This window comes from Sarcophilus harrisii, chromosome 1 (genome assembly GCF_902635505.1).
Source record: "Sarcophilus harrisii chromosome 1, mSarHar1.11, whole genome shotgun sequence".
Lineage (NCBI taxonomy): Eukaryota > Metazoa > Chordata > Mammalia > Dasyuromorphia > Dasyuridae > Sarcophilus > Sarcophilus harrisii.
The window spans coordinates 211,837,161-211,862,215 of NC_045426.1; the positions used below are offsets into that span (position 1 = coordinate 211,837,161).

Genomic DNA, 25,055 nt, shown 5'->3' on the forward strand with positions numbered 1-25,055 from the left:
ACCTTGTTATTGCCAATATTACCACTTCAGACCCACTCCTGATAATGAAGTAAAAAAAGGGGTGAAGTATGACAGGAGGAAGGGGGTGAGGAAGGGGAAACAGAAGGTAGGAAAACTGTAGGAGAGGCACAGCAGGTCAAGCAGAAAGAGAAAGAAAAAAACTCAGAAGGCAGACTTCTGTGGTTACCTAATGAATGGTTATTCTGAGGCAGAAGACATGCATATTCTGAGGTGCACCTCAGTAGCAAAAAAGCACAACTAAAGAAGTTAAGGGACTCTCAAAATCAAAGAACTAGCAGTAGAACTGTCCAATACTTCAAATACAGTATCTGTAGACCAGATATTAACTTTTGTCCAAAGAGTTCTAGGTTTTTGCTCACTCTATCAACTTCCAAAATTAATTTAATATACTGGTTCTTTAGAATTGGGGGAAGCCGGGTGGCCCAGAGGATAGTTCAATCTGGTAAAATCAGGAAGACCTGGGTCCAAATCCAATCTCAGACACTTAATAGCTGTGTAATACTGGGCAGATCACTTGACCTTGTTTCCCTCAGCTTCCTCATCTGTAAAATAAGCTGCAGAAAGAAATGGCAAATCACTTCAGTTTCTTTGCCAAGAAAATTTCAAATGGGGTCACAGAGAGTTAAAAATGACTGAACAACAATAACTTTAAGATCATCCCTCCTAGAAGAAAAAAAAATACATATGACAAATATATTTTTGGAACAATGTTGAGAAGACATGCTTATGTCTAACCTCCTGTTTTGGGGGAAGAAGAAGCGGGGAGAAGGGTAGAAAAATCTGGAACACAAAGTTTCCCAAAGGTGAATGTTAAAAATGATTTCTGCAATATATTTGGAAAAATAAAATACTATTTAAAAATAGAAAAGCAAAAGTGAAAACTATATATTTAATCTTTCTTGATAAAAATGCTAGATTAAAAATAACTGTGCTATATTTACTATATGGTCTAATCATATGATTAGAAGTGAGTAAAAACATCATCAAGCTCTACTTCTTCAAATATACACGTAGCTCATTTCTCCTAGAATGACAGAATCTTAAAAATAACCTGACGCCTCATCAAGTTTAACATTCTACCAAAACCAAGAACGGAGAGAACTACCTATATGTAGCATTTACCACTGCCCCATTTCAAGCAGATTTTCCTTCACAAATATGCTTTATCATAAGTATGTTTTGATCAGAATATAAAAATGTATTTGTATCTCTGAAAAGAAATAAACATAAAATTGCAGAAAACTGGGACAATCCTGCACATGGACCATGGCAAGTAAATCAAGTCAGGACTTAAAATGTTGCAAAGAATAATGCTTTAAAATCCATAATCATAAGTAAGCTGCTTCCTTTTCTTTGAAACTCACCTGACAGGAGTCAGCTTTCGCTATTTCTGTGGTAGCCCTCAGTATTTTGCGAAGATTCCCTCCTTTTTCTTGGACAAGCAATTGAGCCAACAGAAGGAAAACATGTACAGGAACGTGGGAAGTGATAGGTAGCAATGATTTCACAGAACACAGCCAATCACATACTGCAGACCCTTCTTTCATTTGTTCAAGGATTCTCCAGGTTGTAAACATTGGATAATACATGCTGGCTATAGGGAAAGCAAGCTTGAAGGGCATCTTCTAGAAAATAATTACAAAAATTAATGACAAAATGGAAATTAATTTCAACAGTATTCTATTACCGAAGAAATGTATTTATATTTCAAATTAAATTATTAGGATTATATAATATAATATAAATATTACAACAATCACCAGGAAGTGGTAAGAAAAAAAGTCACAAAACTCAAATCACTATATACATGGGCTAATACTACAAGCAAAGGACAGCCTCTCAGATCCTCAGTTTCTTCATTTGTAAAATAGGAGAAGAAATATCTATCATTATATACTTCAAATGTTTTAATGAGACCAAAAGAGAAGAACATATATTCAGTGCATTCAAATCTTTAAAGCCCAAATAAATAACAGAATCTAATACTCTTATTGTTAAAGAACTCTTTCTCTTCTGCAAAATATATTTTTAAAGTTTAGAATTCTAACAGCCTAAAATTTAAAGGTAAGTTAATACAATGCTCTGCAGTTCCCTATAAAAGTAGCTAGCAGAAATATTACTTATAATTAGACCTCTACTTAACTGAAATAAAGGTAATAAGATTTACAAATAATTATCAAAAGTAAGCCACTTTTATAGGAAAAAAATTATCAACATAAAAGGTAAAATTACTCTGAAAAAAATAGCCCTAGCTTAAGTTCCTGTTAGGAGCTACCATAAATTGGAAGGCCTGGTTGAAATCAGCATTATTATTTCAGTATGAAATTTTTTTTTTTAAATTCTAGTTGTATATTAGAAGAGAATTAAGGACATAATTTCTGAAATGGAAAACAGCAAATAAAGTTTACAAAAACTTTAGGGAGAAAATCCCACTTTAAAATCAGGACTGTTTCTGTGTACAAATGACAATCCAATAAGGCCTAATAATTACAGGACTTAATCCTTTCAAATTTCTCTTTAATTCACTATCATTATCTCAAAGAACAAATGAAATAAAAAACACATTAAAATTTAAATTATAACAAATGTTTACATTTTTATTCATTTTTTCTGGAATGAACACAAATGAAAATGGTTTAAGCAATTCTATATTAAAAATACTTAAAGAACAATAGAGCACTATGCTCTGTGAATTACTAAAAATAAGTTTCTAATTTAGATAATCTGTGATGTTTTGAACTTTTAAAAATTGGAAACAGTTAAACTTAAAACCTCAAAGAAATAAAGACAGAAAGACAACTTCAAAACTTAATAATATGTAAAGTATCTGATACAATGCCAAGGAATACTGACTAGTTTCAAAAGATTGCCAATTTAAAACTCAGAGTTCATCATTTCAGAGCTGGTACTTACTAGACTATCTGCTTCAATCCCCTTATTAGCTAGATGTGGAAACTGAGGCCTTGAATAACTTGTTGATGGCAACAGAAGGTGCTTTGATTCAAAATCTATGTCCTGATGAGGGCAGCGATGGGGAAAGTAGAAGAGTAAAGGGTAGCTGAGATTTTAGACAGACATCTGTCATATATAGAATAGAAATGATCTGAGCAACAACAACAAAACTGATCCAGGTTGTATTTGACACTAACAGGCAGGTTCAGATGCCAACAATAAGCATTTAACTCAGCTTAAATTTTAACTCTTTAATAAATAAAAGGGTGGCTACAGAAGCACTATTCAAATAAACTCCCAAGAAATTGGCAGGGTATCATAAGCTGTGAATTTTATAGGCCTAACTGCATTGCTTTCTCTAACTCTGCTTCACTAACCATTAAAGAAAAAGTCTACTTATTACCCTGAATGAGTCACTGTTCTAATACACCTGATTAAACAGTGACTTAGCAAATAGACACTAGATGGAAGCTTATTCTCATTAAATATCACTTGTGATTTTAAAAGGACCAAACTGTCAAACATAATGTGTCTTCCTCCTGCCTGTAACCCAGAAATCAATCAATCACTATTTGTTGTCTACAATTGGGGGGAAGAAAGCAGGGGAGAGAGGGGGAGGAAGAGAAACAGATGGAGAGACATGAAAAGAGCCAGAGAGACACAGAGAGGGGGAAAGAGGGAGTGAGGGAAAGAAAGTGGGAAGGAAAGAGCAGGGGAGAGAGGGAGGAAAAAAGGGAAGGAGGGAGGGAGAGAGAAAAGAAAAAAATGAAACTGGCTGCTAGCTATTTAAATGACTTGTGATCAAGTATCATTATTGCAAAAAGACATTGCTGAGCCCATAATATGTAATATATTTTGTTAGAAATAAAACACTGAAATTGTTCTATGGGTTCAACAGTCCAGTCTAGGAAGAGGGAGAAAGAGAAAGTGGGAGAGAGGAGGAGGGGGAAGAGAAGAGAGGAAAAGGGGGAGGGAGGGAAGGAGGAAAAGAAGAAGGGAGGGAAGATGGGAGGGAAAGAAAGGAGGGAGAGGGGAGGAGAGAGAAAGGGAGTTAGGGAAGAGAGAGAGAGGAAAACAGATTGAGACTTTTAAGTGTAGTGTCAGATTGTTTTCTTGATTATATTTTCCATTTTATCCATACCTTACTTTTGAAGCTAAAAGATGGTTTTCTTACATTTTCTGTTTTCCCCTCTCTCACATTACAAATAAACTATGTATTACAAATTCTAAAGATTTATTCTATTAGGATTTAGGAAGTCAAAGTATGTATTCAATTTCTCTCTAATGGCTGACTAATTTCTGCTACATGCTGGAACAAGGCTTTATCCCTCTAGTACCTTTAAGCACCTGTGATTAAAGCCACATCCGTCTTCACAGAAAGCACAAGGACAGTGATAAGGCCTTGTATTTGTGTAGCTACCTCTCTCCAAGAAGCTTTAACATGCTTTACCTGCATTATCTCCTTTAATCCTCACTCAATCCCTCTAAGAGAAGAAGCTGGGAGGTAAAGCTACATTTCACTAATGGAAAAGGCAAAAGGACAAAAAGGGGAGAAAAAGCTCGGTATAGAACCTGGATCAGAGTTCAATGCACTGACCCAGAGATTAGCAAAATGGTAAAAAGAGAGGATGACTACTACAGAACGGTAGCAGTACTACAGTTACTTGCTCAGGTAGATACATGAGGAGGACACAGGGGAAGGGGCTGTGAGGAAAGCAAAGAAGGATGCTGTCAGCAGCAGGGCCGGCCTTCCCAAGCCTCTGACTCGCAGAGGGATTTAAAGCCCAAACCCAAAAAGCACAGGCTCTCTGGTGCTGATCACCATGGGTAAGAGAAGTCAAGACATGCACTACCACCTGGTCTTTCTCCGCGGAGCCCTCCTGTTGCACCATCTCCAAGAGAATCAGAGCCAGCTCCTGCCTGGAAGGGCTGATGTCTTCGGCCAATATGCAGTCCTCCACGGCTGTGGATGACAGGATCTGCAGCAGGGGCATCACCAGCAGCAGGGACGAAGATGGCACGCCCCTGGGCTTGGAAGAGGAGAGGAGTTTCACAGCTGTTCACCAAAGAGCAAGAATTTAAGCCAAAAAGAAAAATGTCAGTATCACAAAGAGGGAAGAACCTACCTACTGTAAGGTCTGTGTCAGACCAACAACCAACAGGCAAATAATGCTTGCAAATGCTGTGAGGTACCTACTGTATATTTATTTCCCTCCCTGACTAGGAAATTCTAGTTGAACCCCTATTTGCCATATAACATGGTACAAGAAACAGATTTGGAATTTAGAATTCGATTTAGAATGAAAAAACTTGAATTCAAAGCTTATTTCCACTATTTACCACCCATATGATCTTAGGCAAATAATCTTATTTAACATCTTCTCATTTTCTCATCTGTAAGAAGAATGAGACTAGGTGCTATCTAAGGTCCCATCTACCTCTAGATATCCAATGTTATTATGCTAAATCTTTGTCCCAAAGTATTCTCAGTGGTCACAGGCAACAGCACTTCTCTCAGACTGATGATTAAGTTGATGATCTTGAAAGGTAACAGTTCTTTTTACTCTACAGGTCATTCATTTAACAAATACTTATTTATTATAATCCTAATAAAAGTAAAACATTATTGTATAGTATAGTCAAGAGAGTGAAAAAAAAAACACCTTAGAGTCAAAAACCAGCTTTCAAATCCCAATTTCATTACTTTGTTGTGACCCTCATAAGTCATTAAGTCTGACCCAGTTTTCTCACCTTAAAATGAGGGGACCAGGGTAGATATATCCTAAAATCCCTTTCCAAATCTTAACACTGTATGATCCTATGATAACTGGAAATAAGAGTAAAAAAAAGTGAATATTCTTAAATTTTTAAAGCTAGAAGGGATTCAAGAGATCATCTAACCAATCACTATTCCCATCTGACAAATGAAGTTATGAAACAAATGGGCTAAGAAGCCTACTTGAGGCAACAGTCAGTTAGAGGTAGCTCTAAGCTGAGAAAATCAGATGAACAAAAAGCATGTGGGTATAAAAAACCAGGGAAAAGCTGGAGAACAGCAGGAAGTTCAGTATAGTTAGAATGTAGCCTAAGCAAAAAATCTACAGAAAGGACACATGTATATGTGTGCATGTGTGTGTACATGTACATACTTTATCTATGCTATCCATAAACGTGAATATTTATAATACAATATATGCTGCATATGTTATATATGACATATACTTGTCCTTTCAAATATAAGCTTAAAGTTAGTAGGTACTATCTCATTTTTCCTATTTTTATCCTCAATATTCAGCTTCAGGATATACCAGGTACTTAATAAATGCTTACTGACTAATTTATACATGGACTGATTGATGTGAGAAACATATGATTCATCAGTCACCACTCTAAAGAAGCAGAGATCATGGAAGACAATGTTCCTGAAAGCAATGGTTTACACTCATAAACAGTGGTTCTCAAAGTATGGTCTAGAGAATCCTGGGGATCTCTGAAACCCTTTTAGAGGGGCTACAAATTCAAAAATAGTTTTTATTTCCAATATGGTAAATGTCTATAAATATAACCCAGATAAACAAAAACGCTTTGGAGAGATCCTCAATAATTTTTAAATAGGATAAAGATACTGAAAACAAAAATTTGAGAACCACTGCAAGGGTAGGTATAACTTAACCAGAAAAACAGAATAAAAATGGGGGAAAACTATAAGTGTAATGAAACAAGACGACTTGCAATATAATGAAAACACAAGAACTACACAGAAACATTCAAATGAAAATAGGATTCAAAAGGAACATAAAAAAGAAAACATGAGAAAATATCAAAAGGAACCAAACAAGAATAAATTATTTACATTTTAATATGATACATGTGATCCTCTGAACTCAGTCACAGAATAAGTCAAATTAAACAAGAAGGTCTAGCAGTAATTCTGTTACATTAAGAACATCTTTAAAACATAAAGGAAATGGAAAAGAATAGATACTCCTCTTGGTAGGAAGGAGGAGAATAAAACGACAGATATGGAGAAGTATCTTCTATAATCAGGGTATGCAGGTACAAACCTCATTTTCATCTACACTGGTCAAAAGGAGAAAGAATGTCCACACATAGCTGAGAAAAGAAAAAGATTTCAAGAAAAAAAGGGGAAATTGAAAGGGAAGATGGGAAAGGAAAGAGTAAGACAGTAGATTGGGTAAGGGAGGGATCAGGCCTAAACAAAGCAAACTCTAACAATAATGTACAACAGGTTTTCTTAAACATTTTCTACTCATGACCTCTTTTGATCTAAGAAATTTTCACATGACCCCAGGTACACAGGTGTATAAAACCTCCAACAGAGGTTATAAGACCTCCATATGGGGTCACAAACCACAGTTTTAGAAACTAAAACACAGTAGTTCTTTTTTACAGTGGCAGAGAATTGGAAAAAGGGTACCATCAACTAGGGACTGGCTGAACAAATTATGGAATATAAATGGGAAGGAATGTTACTGTGTTATAATAAATAAAGAAGATGGTTTCAAGGAAATCAGGAAAGACTTTCAAGAATGAATTGGGAAACTGAAACAGAATTAATGTATACAATAACAACAATACTGTAAAGACAAAGACTTAAGAGTTCAAACCACCACAATGACTAACCACAATTCCAAAAGATTCAAGAAGTGAAACTTACTGCTCATCTCCTGAGAGAAGTGACAGACTCTAGAGTACCAAATGACACACATATTTTTGGACATGTACAGTAAGGAAATATATTTTGCTCATCTATACATATATGCAACAGGAGGGTTTTTTTTTGTTTGTTTTTATTCTAACTTTACAGTGGGAGGTAGGTATGAGAGTAGAAAAAAGGAAAATATTTATTATTTGAAAAAAAAATTCAATTTTTAAAAATATGCAAAAGATGGAAGGATAGGTAAATGAGGATTAATATAAGAACATAGTATGGCACCATAAAAAATAGTTTCAGAAATGCTAAGGCTCAGAAAAAGTTGAAGTTGTCAAAGGAATTTAAAAACAACTAGAATGTCCTTAGATATAATGAGAGAAAAGGGAGAATTAAAAAAGAGAGAAAGTCTCTTTCTGCACTCTATCCTTATAATTAAGAACAAAAAGAAGGAAGAGCTACTAAGTTCATATTTGGCTTCTACTTTCTCTGCCAAGGGAATGATCACTGTTCCCAGGAAGAAAATGACTAACAGGAAACTGATATACATGACAAGTAAGAAGATTTAAGAAAACACCTCCTTGCAAATGATGAACTAGTCACTTGACCCATATGAATTACTTCCTCAGAAAGAACCAGTAGATGAGACTATTAAATAAACTACAATCACAAATGAAAGATTGTAGGAAACACGAGAATGCCATAAGTTTGGAGGAAAAGGAAAAATTAAATCAATTTTCAGAAAGGGGAAGTGAACAAAGCATATAAACTATAGTCTGGTGATCCTGGTTTTGATTCCTAGAAAAATTCTACAAGGCATCATTAATAAAGAAATTAGGAATAAGTCACATCAAACTGTCCTATTCCCTTTTCTGACACAGATGTTTAACTAGAGGAATAAGTAAATACAATAAACATACCTTGGATTTCAACAAAGAATGCTATAGTGTTTCTCATGCCAAAGCATATTGACTCAACCTACTTGGATATATTAACAAATGGATGAATAGGTACACTCCTAACAGAGTACCACAGAGATCTCTGCTTATCCCTGTGTTTCAAACATGTGAGTCATTAACATGAAATATTTGTAAAATACTTTACAAATCTCACAATACTAAAAATATTAATATTTTTGTCATAAGTTAACCTGGAAAAGAAAAGATTTTGGGGAGGGTTAGGGATATGAGTTACTTTCAAACACTTTAAAGATCTGTCCTATGGAAATGGGATCAGACTAAGTCCATTTGGCACCACATGGTGGAATCAGAACCACAAATGAAAATTGCAGGGAGGCAACTTCGGGAAATGAGGAGAAATTTCTTAACAAGTTAACAAGAAATGGAGAGAGAGGATGATTGATTTGACAGTTCCATTACAATGGGCATTTCTTTAGGGTATGGCCTGCAGTCAAAAACCCCTAAGAGCCCTTCCAAATCTCAAATTCGAGGATTCACAATTAGCACAGAGCCTGATAATAATAAGTACTTAAGAAAAGCTTTTTGGGGGGGGAGAGGGGGAGAAGAAACTGGAAACTGAGTGGATGCCCATCAATGGGAGAATGGCTAAATAAATTATGGTATATGAATGTTATGGTATATTATTGTTCTGTAAGAAATGACCAGCAGGATGATTTCAGAAAGGCCTGGAGAGACTTACACGAACTGATGCTGAGTGAAATGAGCAGAACCAGGAGATCATTGTACATGTCAACAAGAAGATTATACAATGATCAATTCTGATGGAGGTGGCTCTCTTCAACAATGAGATGATTCAGGCCAATTCCAATGGATTTGTACTGGAAAGAGCCATCTACACCCACAGAAAGAACAGTGGGAAGTGAGTGTGGATCATAACATAGCATTTTCACTTCTTTTCTGGTTGTTTGCTTAAATTTTATTTTCTTTCTCTTTTTCTTTTTTCATCTGATTTTTCTTGTGCAGCAAGATAATTATATAAATATGTATACCGATATTGGATTTACATATTTTTACCATGTTTAACATATATTGGATTACTTACCGTCTAAGGGAAGGGGTAGAGGAAAAAGGGAGAAAAATTGGAACACAAGGTTTTACAAGGGTCAATGTTGAATATGCTTTGAAAATAAAAAGCTTCAAAAAAAATAATTTAAAAAAAAAAAAGCTTCTTTTTCTGTGGTTGAAAAGCTAAGGAAAGGACAAGAAAAATTAGAACCAAAATAGCTTCTTGTCTTTAGCAATCAGTTATTTTTTAATTTATTTATTATATAATAGAAACTTTCAGATATAGTAAACGTAACCACTACTGTATTCTTTTTAAATTAAGTTCAAATGGTTTCTAGAAGGAATATAAATCTTCCAGATAATCACTAAAGCCTACATAAGTTATTTAAAAACCAGCTGTAATAATTTGAACACCTCATTTTTAATTCACTGCTATAATTGTTATAGGTTTTTTTAATCTGACAATTCAGTAATTTCTTGATCATTATAACAATTTTTTCCCTCTTTTTTTTTTCCCTAGTGTACTAAAGGATAATTCTTCCTGACTCTACAAAGCAAAACTATCAAGTTCAACAGCTTCAGGCATGATTCTTTAATTCTGACATGATAATGAGGCAAATATAAATCAGACATGTGGAAATTCAGCTGGCTTGCTGCTAAAATGAAAATAAAATATCAAGTCATCAGATACTAGCATCAAAGTTCCAATATAAAAGACATATCTGAGGTTTCACTGATTTTTAATGCACTGATACCAAAGAAATAAAAATTCATCCCCTGCCTGTTGCATACTGACTTAGAAAACTACAATTTACCATTATCTATGACCTAGTCTATTTTTAGGTAGTTTGTTAAACATGTCCCCATTACATATGCATCCGGTTTAGTACCCCAAGGAGTTTTACTAAGTGATATTGACATCTCTGCTTTAGATAACTAAGTACGACTGGGTTTTTTAACCTTCAATTTTATTTTAAATATTAATTTTATACACACACACACACACATACACACACATCTCTTTCAGATGTACAAGGCACTTCAAATACACTATCTCATCTGATGATCACAATAATCCAGTAAGCAAAAGGCTCAGGAAACTTAAATTTCTCACCTGTGTTCATAAGTAAAAGTGCCAGAAATAGAATTCAAATAAGAGGAGGAATGGTTTCCAAGAAGGAAGCGAAACTGTTCTAGTAAGGATGCTACCTGCCATGAAATGAAAGTAGGAGAAGGACTGGGATAGAAAACCAAATAGAAGGAAGGCTAATAGAACAAAAGAGCAGATGGCAGGAGATTTAATCTGGGCACTGTTAGATATTTCAGCCATTCTATAAGGAAACAGACACCCAAACTGTCATTATGTTGTTTCCAGAGCAAAAAATTTTATCTTTTGTATATGACAGAACATCAGATATCAGTCACATAATACTTTTTTGATAAGGATGATTATTTTGCATATATTTGTTTAAGATATCACCACAACCAAATAATCTAATAGATCCCTAATGATTACTTAGATCATGTAGCATGTAGGATGTGAGTAATAAGTAATAGAAAGAAAAGAATATATAGCTAGCTACCCTTCTTTGCAGACCTGGAGTAAATGGATATAGAACAAAACATGTACTGCTGGATATGGCTAATGCATTTAATTTTGTTCAAATGCTTTTTTTTTCCTTTCCTTTTTTATTCATTATTATAAAGAATGGTTCTTTGGATAGAGAACAAAAGAGAAGAGGGGAATGGATACATAAAAGTGATATTAAAAATGTATGAATAAAAGTTTTTAAATACCATATACATAGATGGTATATTAATATGCATTGTCACGAGTCCCTCCCATCCTGTTCATTTGGTGGCTTCTGGACCTAACATTAAGCAGAAACTACTCTAAACATTATCAAAAATTTCTGAAATGTTAAATCCTATAGTCTTTTCTCAGTTTTTATATTTTGACTTAATCTTGCAGCATTCCCCTCCTCCTGGATAATCTTTCATTCTTGGATTTTCATGTCATTGCTCTCTCATGGTTTTCCTCCCACCTGTCTTAAGCTCCTGAAATTCTGTTCTGAGGGCTCAACTATTTCCCTCTTGAAACACATTTTTATATATTATTCCTAAATTTATCTGTTAAGCTCTCATCACTTGCCTGAGGTCTAATCCCACATTGCCAAGAGCTAGCTGGAGATGCTATGTGAATATATCACAGGCATATCAAAATTAACACATAAACCCTAATTATCTTCCTCCCTGATCCTATTTAACCTAACATGCCCATTTTTGTCAAGGGCACTAACACCTTTCTAGTTATCCAGGTTCACAATTTAGGAATCCTCTTTTAACTCATTACTCATCACTCTCACTTATTTCTCATGTCCAATCAACTGGAAAGTCTGGAGAATTTATCTCCAGAACAGCTCTCCTAGATGCACATTAGTAGAACCTTTTCATTTTAGCAGCGGGGAGAAGAACTTCATTTTGCACATGTGCAAGTATCTATTTACAACAATACAAGGACTTCAGACTAGCTCTTTAAAGTCAGAAAAGTCGTCACTTTAACCTCTGCAGTTCCCCCATCTGTAAAACAGTAATAATAGGACCTACATCCAGAGATTGTTTTAAGATAAAATATAATAGCACTAGCAAAGTGTACTGTTAAACTTAAATACACACACACACAAGCTGGTAGTTATTTTGTTGTTGTTACCCTATATTTTTGTACCCCAAAGTGGTCATAATTATAAATGAGAGACTGCCAAGATATGAGAAATGGACGGATCACTGAAATACATGGAATAATATGAAAAACATTTCTGGAACTGATAAGCACAGTGCTAGGTACCTAAGTAAGTGTTTAACAAATGCACTGACTTGATTATAGTAAGACATACATTACCATTTAATGCTTACAACAAGTTAATCCCAACTTTCTGGCCTTATCCCATATCATTCTACCATTCACACTTGCACTCCACCCAAATTTGCCTTCTCTGACACTCATAAACAACACTTCATTTCCTCTCTCCATGTATTGGATGCCTCCCAGGACAAGAATCCATTGGCTGCTCATTTCTGTCTTAAAAAATCCTTTTCTTCTTTCAAAACACAAAACTTCTCCACCCTACTAATTACCTGAATTGCTAGAGCTCTCCCTTCTAAACTACTTTAAAGTTAATTTAAGTACTTTGACTTTATTCATATTTATTCTTTTTATATTTAGTCTATAGAAACAGTTCTTGCCCTATGTCAATTCCTATTACACAAATTTAACTTTATGAAAAGAATTCTACAAGAAATCCGGATTGCAAAGAAAACGCTCATGTTAATTTTACTGTACAATAATGTACACTTTCTCTTCTACTGCCTCTCAGCTTGGCTGGTGTTTGCTTCCTCCCCAACAACAAACCCTTTTAAAAAAACCTTCAAAGAAGAAGAATGTGGGAAAGACTGCTGCAATCATCTCTGAAGTGGGGACATTACTTGAGAACTTGAGCACCAAGAGGTGAGACTTCTGCCCCAATGTGCTTACCCACTAACCGGTGTGTCCACCCACACATCAGTTTATGTTCAGTAGTTCATGTCTGTGTCCAGTCAAGAAATCCTTCCTTTCCACGTCCATTCCCCACACATCTCCCCAATTCAATCCCTCCCACATTCTTCCTCTCTGGCCAAACCCCAACAAGGCTGGTCATTAAGAGAGACTATTGACTCAGTTTATTAGCTTCTGCTAGTCTAACTAGTAAATTGATCATATTCAGACCATTTTTCTCAGTTTACCTTAAATTTCTACCATAACAGTACCAAGGCTGATACAATCTCTCAGGACAGTGAGTTTAAGAGTGAAGAGGTTTCTTGGGAACTTCCAAGCTCCATCAAGGTACCACTTCATTGTCCCCAGGTCCCACTGCCCCAACATACCCTACAACTAGCCCCGATATGTCCTTGAACCACATGGACTCCTTCCCTCCCCAGGGACATGACCCACTTTCTGTCTCCCTGACTCACTCCCTTCCCTGCCACGAAGAACAAATTTACAACACCAAAGAAATCATTTTCTGTGGAAGAGAAATTCAAAAGACTGCAGAAGAGTCAACTTATATAAAGTGAGATTCGTCTATATACATAATATACACATTTTAGGGGTTTCCTAATAGAACGTAAATAATGAGAAAAGGTTATTTCATTCCTCTTATCTGTATATGTCTAACACTGTGGCTAGTATAGACTTTTAAATACTTTTTAAAGAAAGGATAAGATCCAGGATTTGTAACTGTGTGAACACTATAGGCTTTAGCTGTTATCTCCTTATATACATCCCACTCCTTATAAGACCAAACACAAATAAAGTTTATGCTTGTTTGCAAAGGTGTAGCCAGGATGAAAACATAAAAAAAATCAAGGCTTTTAGCATGAACCATAAACATTTAATATTCATTTATCAATCTGATGCTTGCTGTTCTTCCTCAACCTGATAGGTAATGATAAATATAGCTGTCCATCTCTCTGCAGGGATATGTTTTTGTTTATGCTTTTATTTTTATTAAATTTTCATGTTTTTGTTAAAAATTTAACTTTGAAAACAAAATGGAAGGACAGGGCCTCATAACTTTACCCAAAGCCCCCACTTAAATGGCACTTCTTCAATGAAGTTTTGATTTTTTTTTTTTTAACAGAGGAAAGAATGTCTTCAATTAATCTAGGAAGAGTTCATGTTTGTAAATACCATTTAAAAGTAAACTATAATTCTGTAGATGTTTACCCTCCCTCTAGAACTAATCTCACCCCGAGGAAGGTAATTTATTTATCCTTGGGTAAATGCTGGAAATAAACTGATCTGGCTGAGAACAAATGGGTAAGAGAGACTCATCACCAAACATGCTTCATCCCTATATAACCATTTGAGTTCTTAACCATTATTCAGGATCAGGGAGTCATCTTTACCCTGTGGCTGCAAGTAGGTGCTTTATTTTTGCATCTCCCTCCAAATCTGATATGATTCTTTCACACAAAGCAGATACTAAATAAGTGCTTAAAATAGCAATCAGCAATCGAGCTAAAAAGGAAGACTATGAAAAAAGCTTATAAATGTGAACGAGGGTAGTTAATTGATGCAGTAGACATAGCAACCACCCTAAACTCACCTTCCTGAGTTCAAATCTGGCCCCAGAAATACTAGCTGTGACTCTGGGCATATCACTTCACCCTGTTCCCCTCAGTTTCTTCATCTGTAAAACGAGCTGGAGAAGGAAATGTCAAACTACTCAAGATCTTTGCCAAAGAAAATCCCAAATGGGGAAATGAAGAGTCAGAGATGACTGAAAAATAACTGAATGATAACATAAAATCACATGAGAATTACTTTTGTGAAGATTTTATCATGATACGCCAAGGTAGGAAGAGAACAGGAATAGGGACTCATTTCTTTGTAGGGAATTCCATGGTGATAAAATTTCTTTTACTAATAAGAGTAGGTATCTTCTCTATTACTGGACATTCTTAAGAAGACTTGCTGAGAAAACTGAAAAGTTAAAATATTTGCCCATGGGCATAGAGAAAGTAGACTCATTATCAGGGATAAGAATTTAACCAAACTCTTTCCTGGCTTTGAGATCAGCTCTCTATCCACTTCACAAGGCTCAAGAATAAGCTCTACTTGAAGGCAATAAAAAAGATAAGAAAGAAAACCAAAAAGAGTCAAATCTCTAATGAAATAAAAATAGTGCAATACTCCCATTAAGATTCATGACATATTCACAGTTTCCAAAGGAGGGGAATTCTTACCTAGATTTAAGATGGGCTTCTGCTCACTTGTTGGTGTCTGTAGGATAAGTAAACTTATGGCAATTACGCCTTGTTCAACAGGAAATCCCTAAAAGAAAGGAAGAAAACAATCTTTTAAAAAAAAAAATTTAATTCTTAATATTATTTCATGCCCATTTCAAATATGCATAATATTCCTAGCAAATTCAACACTTCAGATTTAAAATATGGCATGAAAAACTTTATAAAATGACTATAATATCATACACATACACATATTTTATAAGCAGTTGCTTGGCACAATGGATAGAGTGCTGGATCCCAAATTCAGTTCAATTCCATTCTCAGACATCTACTGTGTGAATTGGAACAACCATTTAACACCTCAAACTTGGTTTCTTCCTTTAAAAAATTGGACTAATAATTGATAATAGCTTACCTACCTCTCTGAGTTGTTGCACAAATAAAATGAGATAATATTTGCATAATACTTTATCAACCATAAAGAACTATATAAATATTACTGTCATCATTTTATATTAATTCTTGAGTTAATATATTTGTGAATATAAATATATATATAACATATATACATATATATTGTATATATACACATATTCAAAATACTATAACTATCTTGATAGTTGACAAGATTAATTTATACTTTCTCTATGTATAGTCTTTATGATTAATAAACAATAGCCTTCAATTTAAAAAAAATTTCTTTCAGAAGAACTCAACTCATTAAAAAAGACAACTCCACTTCCAAACGATGCCATACAAGGAAGTGGGGAAATCTGAGAACACCTAATGTAATAGGTAATAGTAGTAATAATAATAAATTGTAATAATTTTTTTTTCACAAGACCATGTATTTACAATGAGAAAGGATACCAAAAATCTTCCTGTCCAAACACTAAGCCTACTTTTAAAGGTGAGGAGAATGAGTCCAAAAGAAGTTATATGACTTTTTCACGCTTTCCATTGATGTTTGCTGGCATTTTGTTTTCCTTCTCAGGTTTTTTTTTTTTTTTTCTTTCTAGATCCAATTTTTCTTGTGCAGCAAGATAACTGTATAAATATGTATACATATATTGGATTTAACATATATTTTAACATATTTAATGTGTATTGGACTACCTGCCATCTAGGGGAAGGGATGGGGGGAAGCAGGGAATATTTGGAACAGAAAGTTTTGCAAGGATCAATGTTGAAAAACTGCCCATGCATATGTTTTGTAAATAAAAAGCTTTAATAAAAAAAAAAAAAAGAAAATTATCAGTATCTGGGGAAATAAATTCATTTTTTAATGTTTCATTTAAAAAAAAAAAGTAGTAGTTATATGACTGCAGGGCTTGGGTTCAAATCCAGATATGCTAGAAGTCAGATGATATAGTATGCTGGAGAAGCCCTGGGTGTAAAATCAACTTCCACAACTTGTTTTCTGGGTGAGGTGGGCAAGTTTTTAACTCCATGTACTTTATATATCAAATCATTTGCCTTCTTGATAATAAGGGAAAACAGGAAAGTATTAATAATTAAATTCAAAATTTAAAAAATAAGAATGTTAAAAATTGTTTTTACATGTAATTGGGAAGACAAGAAAATATTAAAGTAAAAAAGAAAAAATAAAATTCATATTTCTCAATTTCATTACTAATTTTTTTTTTTAAATGAAGGGGGTTAAAGTAATTTATCTCTAATATGCCTTTTAGCTCTATGAGGAGAACAATTCTCCACTCAAGGAATCCTCTTCTTGAAGTCAAAGTTAACATAGGAATGAAAATGACTGTGAGGAAATTTCTTGAAGAGTTCAGATTATATGATCTCTAAAGAAACCATATAGCTTCAAATCTATGATCCAAAAAACCTCTGATTACAAACCCAGGTCTCTTTCCCCTCATACAAAATGGCTATATTTGAAAGGGTATTGTGTGGGAAAAGGGTAACCCCTGAACTGGGTCCCAGAGAGCAGGCGAAGATCAAGCGGTCATGGTTCTAGAGAAAGATTTCACCTCATTATAAGGAAGACTTTTCTAACAATTGCAAGTGTCTAAAATGGAATGATCTGTCTCTAAAGGTAATGAGTTCTCCTTCCTTAGAAATCATTAATCCGTGGCAAGATGACCAATTCTCATTGACACTACAGAAAACGATTTCTGCTCTGGATCACGATTAGAATATATAGAATATATAAAACGTCCTAAAACACTCTTAGATTCTGAGAAAATCTAGCTGATCTGCACGGTGAGAACAACAAATAGATAATGTACACAAAATACAAAATAGGTTTATTTCATTCCACTAAGCTTCATTAAACACAGAAAACATATATATGGTGGAGGACACACCAAATTAAAAAGCATTTTCCACCAAAAAAAATTTAAAAATTAATGTTGACAAGATTTCTCCTTGATTAAGTGAACAAAAATCGGTATTTAAGTTATATTCTTTTTCTTTCTAATATGAAAATTAAAAAAATGAAAAGGTGCCCTTTTATCAAGGACATTATTTTTTAGGATTATACACTATTTTTAATTAACTTGCCAGTTTTGTGCTCAAGATATGAATAGAATGCTAGTACAGAAAAATGGAAATATGCAAAAAACATTTTTGATATTATTTTGCTATTTCTGTAAGGCTTTTGGTACTACTATTGCTTTATAAAAGTACAGGCTTAAAATGTATATTAATATCATAGTTTTATGAGAACCACCTTTTCAATTATCATCAAAACAAGCAATGTTAAGATAGATAATTCGGTTGGCTAAAGTTAATAGTTCTATGAGATAATCAATTTGTGAATTTGAAACTAATTGAGTACACAATTTATTTTTACACCAGCTTTTAGCCTTTCTGCCAGATTAAAATATTTTTCACCACAGTTCTATTTAAAAAAAAAAAACAAGTGTTTAGTAATAGAATATTCAGTACCAATCATTATTATATATATTTTATTACTAATCCAGTTTACTACAAACTTAGTTATATTTAATGCAGAAATAATAATTAGCCAGAGCCTCATACATACATGCACCAACTTAGGGAATTAAACACAGTAAACTAGAAAACTTTAAAGAGGCAAATTCAACTGATACTTGTTGGGAAAAGAACCATGCATGACTAAGAATATGACAAAAGAACATAAACCTTATCAAAAAGAACAAAACAAATTAAAAAGAACAGTAGAGTGACACCAAATACCTATAATGTAGGAAAAAGAATATAAATAGAAATCCAGAAGAAATAAAATTTTTAAAAGGAGAGAAGGAGAGATAGCAATAAAATCCATGGCCAAATAATCTATACAGATATGTACAACATGTGAATAACAAAGATGACCCTGAGATCCTAAGAAAAGGGGACAAATTTGACCTTAATATATATAAACATAACTTTAGTTGGATAAGATCCATGATTAAAATAGGCTTTTAAAAAGGTGGCCTTAATCTAAAGACAGAGTTTAAACTAAAAGGGAGTAGAGAGAGAATGTTCAAAGATTTATTCACACCTAAAAATACAGAAACCAAAAGGGTAAAGCTTAGTGGACAGTATGTAAATAAAGAGAAATGATATACTACCTGAGGAACAATTTGGGAAACAGATCACGAGGTAAATATGAAAGCATGATATATTAATAATGGAACTCTTTAATTATCTCAGCATGTGCCAAAAACAAAGCAACTAATAAGTTAATCTAACCAAAAAGAAAAAGAAGGAAGGAGAAGAAGAAAAGAGAAGAGAAGAAATCAGAAAAAGATGAAGAAGGAAAGAAAAAGGAGAGGAGGAGGGGAGGGAGCGGAGGGAAGAGGAGAGGAAGGGAGGAAGAAGAAAAGTTCCCTTTTCTGAACCTTTTTCTGAACCGTTGGGAATTGTAGGTGGAAGAAAATGCTTCATCTTCAAGAAAGAAAAGGAAAGGTAAGCATAATTTGACAAGGGTTGCAGATTTTGGGAGATCAGTTTTCAAAAAAGTTTAGACAAGGGATAGAGAGAAAAAGAAAGATAAAAGGAAATTTTAACTAACATTTCTTAGCCACAAGGAGGAAATTTTGAAAATAAAATTTTAATAAATACAGAAAGAAGGAGCTGCTTAAGAAGACTAATCTGACCATAACAAGAACTAATCAACTAACTTAAAGGTTTTTTCTTTTCTCCTTTGGAGCTATGTGGTGTTCTTTTTGTATAATATATGATGGTTTTCTGGGAGCAGGTTTCTTGATTTCAGTTCAGATCAATAATCACCTCAAATGCAGCCAGCTGATAAAATCCAAATGTTCATTTTCTCCTTCCAAGTCTTGTCTCTTTCCTTGGGCCTGGTTAGCTTTCCCAACTCCTGGCAATCTTCCAAACTGACTGACTGACTGAAGCTCCAAGAGCTTCTTACATATGATCTCTTAAAGGTGTGAATACAAAGGTTGACTCCTCCTCTGAGAGAGTGGGATTATGGGTTTCTGACTTGTAAATCTCCCGAACTTGTGAATTCCTATGTGTGAGCTAATGTGTGATCTCTAATGTGTAAACTCAAAAAATCAACTAAAGAGAATGGGGGAACTGCTGCTAGACAATAATTAATGTGAAAGGTATCGAAGAGTTTTAGTATAGACTGCAAGTTCAAAGAGCCAACAGTGTGATATAGCAATCAAAAAAATTAACACAAGATTAAATTGCATTCATTTAAATACAGTGTCTAGAATTAGGAACATGATAACCCTATTATATTCCACCATAGACTACATCAGGAATCTTTTTTTCAATTCTAATAATATATCATATAAACCTTAAAGCACTGCATGCATATATACGTACATCCTTTTTTAATGTTCAAAATCATAATGTAAATGTCAGCTATCATTATAACTGTTCTGGGTGCCTCATCTGAGAAAGAACATTTTTAAAGTAATGCATACCAAGAAGAGGTTAAATAGACTGATTGCAGAACTGAAGACCCTATCATTTAAGAAATGGTTGAGAATTTAGTGAAGTATAGTTTAGAAAAGAGAAAACTTGAAGAAATGAGTCATCTTTAATTACTTATAAGGCTGACAAGCAGAAGAAATATTAGAGTATTTCTATTTGAATCTAGGAGTTGAGAACTACGAGCAATAGGGAGAAGCTACACAGAAACAGATTTCAGGTAGGTAGTAGTAGGTAACACTTTTTAATAATTAGAGTTAGCCAAATGAATAAATTCTCTCAGAAAGTACAGAGTATCTCACGATAGGAGGGCAACTGGAAGATTAGATTAGGCTTTTGTAAATTTTATAAAATTTACAGCAAAATAATTTAACAACAAAATTGAATAAAAATGATTCATATAAAATTTATGGCAAAAGCACTTTCAGTGGGTGATTGTGGGGCTCAGTCAATGAAGTAGAGGGCTATGGGAAATATTACCTTATATCCATGATGATGCTAAAAGTTACATTGATTGGGTAAGAACAGGCATACAAGAAATAAATCACCTAGTAATCTGGTATACTATAGGACTATATGATTTTTATCCTCTTAGTGGAAAGTTCCTTATGAAGGCAGGTTTTAGAACTGAATCATAGGAAGACCAAATAAGAAAATATGTTAAAAAGAGGGATAATGGAATCCTGGATCCAAATCAGTAGACTATAGTCAAATTTAACCACTTACTTTCTTAAAGTCATTTAAAACAAATTTAGAATTAAAAAGTTTCTACACATAAATAAGATTAAAATAGAAAATGTGAGCATACAGATTGCCCTTTCATTTATCTGAAATGTTATAGAGAGAATTACTGTTCAGACTAAAGGTTTTAAACCTTTTTGGGGATTATGGACATCCTGGGAAATCCAGTAAAGCCTATAGAAAATTTCTAAGAATAATGTTTTTAAATAATTGAAGGAAATGCTAAATTTCAAGCAAAATTTAGTAAAAAATAAAGATGTAATTTTTTTCATTTTAAGTTCAAGACCTCCTGAAATATGTTCATGGACCCCTTGGGGATCCAAAGACTCTGCATTATAAACCCCCAATTCAGACAAAGGTTTATCTAAATAATCTTTATTGTTCCATCCAACTCTAAAATTTTGAAAATATCAGACATGACCTATTAAATACTGAATAAAATTTATTAAACACCTATTAAAAAAGATCCACTGATCTTTTTTGTTTTTAAGTGAATCTTACCTGTTTCAGAAATTCAAAATTTTGTTCTAAAAGGTGAATTAAAGATGAACATTCTCCAGTTATCTTTAGGCAAACTTCGCAAACACACAGAATTTGCAAGCTTAGCGTGACAAGCTCTTCTTCCCAAAAAACAGGGTAACGCAAAAGACTGAAAAATAATTCTTGAAGAAATAGTGTCACTTCTGTTGTCTGTACCAAATCCTTTACCTGTCACCAAAATAATAACAATTATTAAATCAAAATTAAATATTGAAGGATAGTATGCACCAAAAGCATAACTTAAATCTTGTTTTAAAAGCATTTGGAAAAGTCTTTACGAAGCATTTAGGGATCTAAAAGAGAGGAAATAAGCCAGCTAAAGAAAATTTAGCTGCGGACAGCTAGGTGGCTCAATGAATAGAGCAGTAGCCTTTAAGTCAGGAGGACTTGAGTTCAAATCGGGTCCAGACACTTAACACTTCCTGGCTGTGTGACTATGGGCAAATCACTTAACCCCAATTGCCTCAGCAACAAAAACAAAAAGAAGAGAGGGAAGAAGGGAGGGAGGCAGAGGGAAAGGAGGGAGGGAGGGGGAAGGGAGGGATAGGGAAGGGAATAAAGGAAAAGGGAGGGGGAAGGAGGCAGAAGGGAGGGAGGAGACAGGAAGTGATGAAAGAGGGAAGAAAGGAAAGAAGAAAGGAACAAAGAGGGTAGAAGGAAAAAAGAAAGAGGGAGGGAGAAAGAAGAGGGAGGGAGGAGGGAGAGAAGGAAGGAAGGAAGGAAGGAAGGAAGGAAGGAAGGAAGGAAGGAAGGAAGGAAGGAAGGAAGGAAGGAAGGAAGGAAGGAAGGAAGGAAGGAAAGAAGGAAGGAAGGAAGGAAGGAAGGAAGGAAGGAAGGAAGGAAGGAAGGAAGGAAGGAAGGAAGGAAGGAAGGAAGAAGGAAGGAAGGAGGAAGGAAGGAAGGAGGGAAGGAAGGAGGGAAGGAAGGAGGAAGGAAGGAAGGAGGCAAGGAAGGAGGAAGGGAGGGAGGGAGGGAGGGAGGAAGGAAGGAAGGAAGGAAGGAAGGAAGGAAGGAAGGAAGGAAGGAAGGAAGGAAGGAAGAAAAGAATTATCATTATCAATCATGATTCCAGAGAACTAAAAAAGAAACAAGTTACCTACATAAAGAAAGTAAAGTAGTGGACAAATACATTAAAATGAGACACATATTTCTGGAAAAAGCCAACTTAAGAAATTGTTTTATTTAACTATTTATTTGCTATACAGTTTTCTTTATTATTTTTTTTTTTTTTTTGTTCTTCCCCGCCTCCAAATCCCAGGGAAGTTAAGAATGGGGAAAAAAAATAATTGGGGGCAGTTAGGTGGAGCAATGGATAGAGCACCAGCCTAAAAGTCAGGTCAGTAAGACCTGATCAAATATGAGCTCAGATACTTGTCCTAGCTGTGTGATACTGGGCAAGTCATTTAACCCCAATTGCCTCAAGGAAGAAAAAAAGACCTTTGTTCATTTTTTAAAAATTGAACTTAAAAAAAAAAAAAAACTCCTCTCGCAAGTTATACAATTACATTTTCTGCTTTTTGAAATTCACCAGGATACATGCTATGTTAACATATGTTCTATTTTAACAGATATTCTATGTTAATGTCATATATATATATATAACACGTTCAGTTGATTTAATTTCTATAATCTCTGGAAATACACAACTAATCAGGATAAACTAAACATTAATGCCTGCACAGGCAAAAATGTTCAACAAAAGGGTAGGTTTGACCTGTCCAAATTACTTTTGCTCTATGGTTTTTTTGTTTTGTTTTGTTTTTTAGGATTCAACACAGGGTGCCTCATGGCAATTTCTCAGTCTGTTATTCTAATATGCCACTAAATACTTTGTCTGCAAACAATCCGCTCTAACATTCTCAAGTCAAAGCATCATTTCTCAACTTGGCAGAGATAGTGGAAAATTACTCAAATGGAAGAGTGTCTTCTCAACAGGCTACTATAATGTTAGAGGGGAAGGACCTGGTGCTCTTGAAAATTCCAATTCAATTCAAGCCCAGCTGTTCTGATCAAAATTCTGGAGTTGGAATTAAGGATAAGGTCCTGATCTCAGCCATGTTGGCATTTATTCCCAGAGATTAAAAACAATGAGCCATCTGCTTCTATCAGGAGCCTTGTGTCTACTAATTGCATCAAGAGGAAAGTCTACAGTTGACCAGCTGTACCTTTCACCAGTGGCTACTACTGTAATAACCCACCATGACCAGTAAGTGTTTCAAAGTGCAAGCATTATGAACAACTACATTAATTCCTAGAGAACAGAATGATATTAAAAGGATTGGGCTAGGGTAACCAAAAGAAAATCTTATATTATGAAAAGTGAACAATCTCATGCCTAAATTCTTTTTCAATTTTGCAAAACATATCATTTGATAAAGTCAAAAGATACAAAAACAAACTCAGATCTCATTGTTAATTTAACAGAATATTAATATGGTCATCTGAGGATTTTATGGCCCCCAAAAATAAAACAAACGCATAGTAAAATTTTGCTAATAAAAAGTGACTATAGTGCAATTTTTCTTAATAAAAAACAACTTTTAGAGTATTTTCAGCCAAGATTATATCCAAAATTCATAAATAATTTCAGAAAAATCGGAAATCTATTCCATAATAACAGCTGACAACAATCAATGTAGCAAACACTATCAATATGCTAGAAACCCATTAAATAAGAAATATAATAAGCGTTTACTCAGCTCTTAGGACATGATAAATATTTGAACTTTATCCACTCATACTCTATGAAATTCTCTGCTACTTTTTTGGCCCAACAAACAATGAGATTCCCCATGTTAACATTAGTGCTTTTCAAACTTCCATCACCATTTTTAAAAATAAGCATAAAGGGAAAATAGTTAAGCAAATTTAATTCTTTGTCTAAAAACATATCTGAAAGGTCAGCCAATATGTGAGAAGACCAAGTCCATATTGAAAAAGAACAAGAGGGTTGAAAAATAAGCTAAAATTAATATGGTAAAATTTAACAGGAACAAATACAATGTCCTGTGTATTTTAAGTTTAAATATCCCACTAGGGGACAATGGCTTAGATGGTATTTATATTAAAGACAAGAATTTTAGTTGATTACAAGTTCACTGAAGCCCAACAGAGTAATGGAACTCATGTGAAACTGAGACTTTATTAACAGAAATACCCATACTAAGATAGATACACACCCTGATCTTATTCACCACTGATCATCCCCTTTCCTGAGTATCTGTATTATTTCTGAGTCTCACACTTTGAAGAGAGACACTGACAATGAAGATCTGCCAACAGGGGACAACTAAGCTATTAAAAGATCTCAAAACCCAATTATTAAAATCCCCTTCCCCAAAAAAGGGCAATTAGAAGAACCCTATCTGATTAATCTGGAAAAGCAAATAAATATTTAGAGTTCATTAGTAGAGTCTTCAAATACTATAAAAGTTATAACACAGAAGAGGGAAAATATTTTTTCAGCA

General features: G+C 34.2%; 1 protein-coding gene across 6 annotated transcripts in view; it reads right to left on the reverse strand.

Moving 5' to 3' along the window:
• Positions 1 to 25,055, reverse strand: part of FOCAD (focadhesin) — a 352,199-nt gene that overhangs the window by 227,475 nt on the left and 99,669 nt on the right. For 3 of the 6 annotated variants that reach the window (XM_031969037.1, XM_031969043.1, XM_031969061.1), the window contains 4 exons: positions 21,550 to 21,756; positions 15,415 to 15,502; positions 4,827 to 5,029; positions 1,386 to 1,646 (listed from right to left, as the gene is read on the reverse strand). In XM_031969037.1, the coding sequence (XP_031824897.1) occupies positions 1,386 to 1,646; positions 4,827 to 5,029; positions 15,415 to 15,502; positions 21,550 to 21,756 (759 nt within the window). The remainder of the gene's footprint in view (positions 1 to 1,385; positions 1,647 to 4,826; positions 5,030 to 15,414; positions 15,503 to 21,549; positions 21,757 to 25,055) is intronic. The other 3 variants (XM_031969053.1, XM_031969044.1, XM_031969047.1) reach the window with 3 other exon arrangements.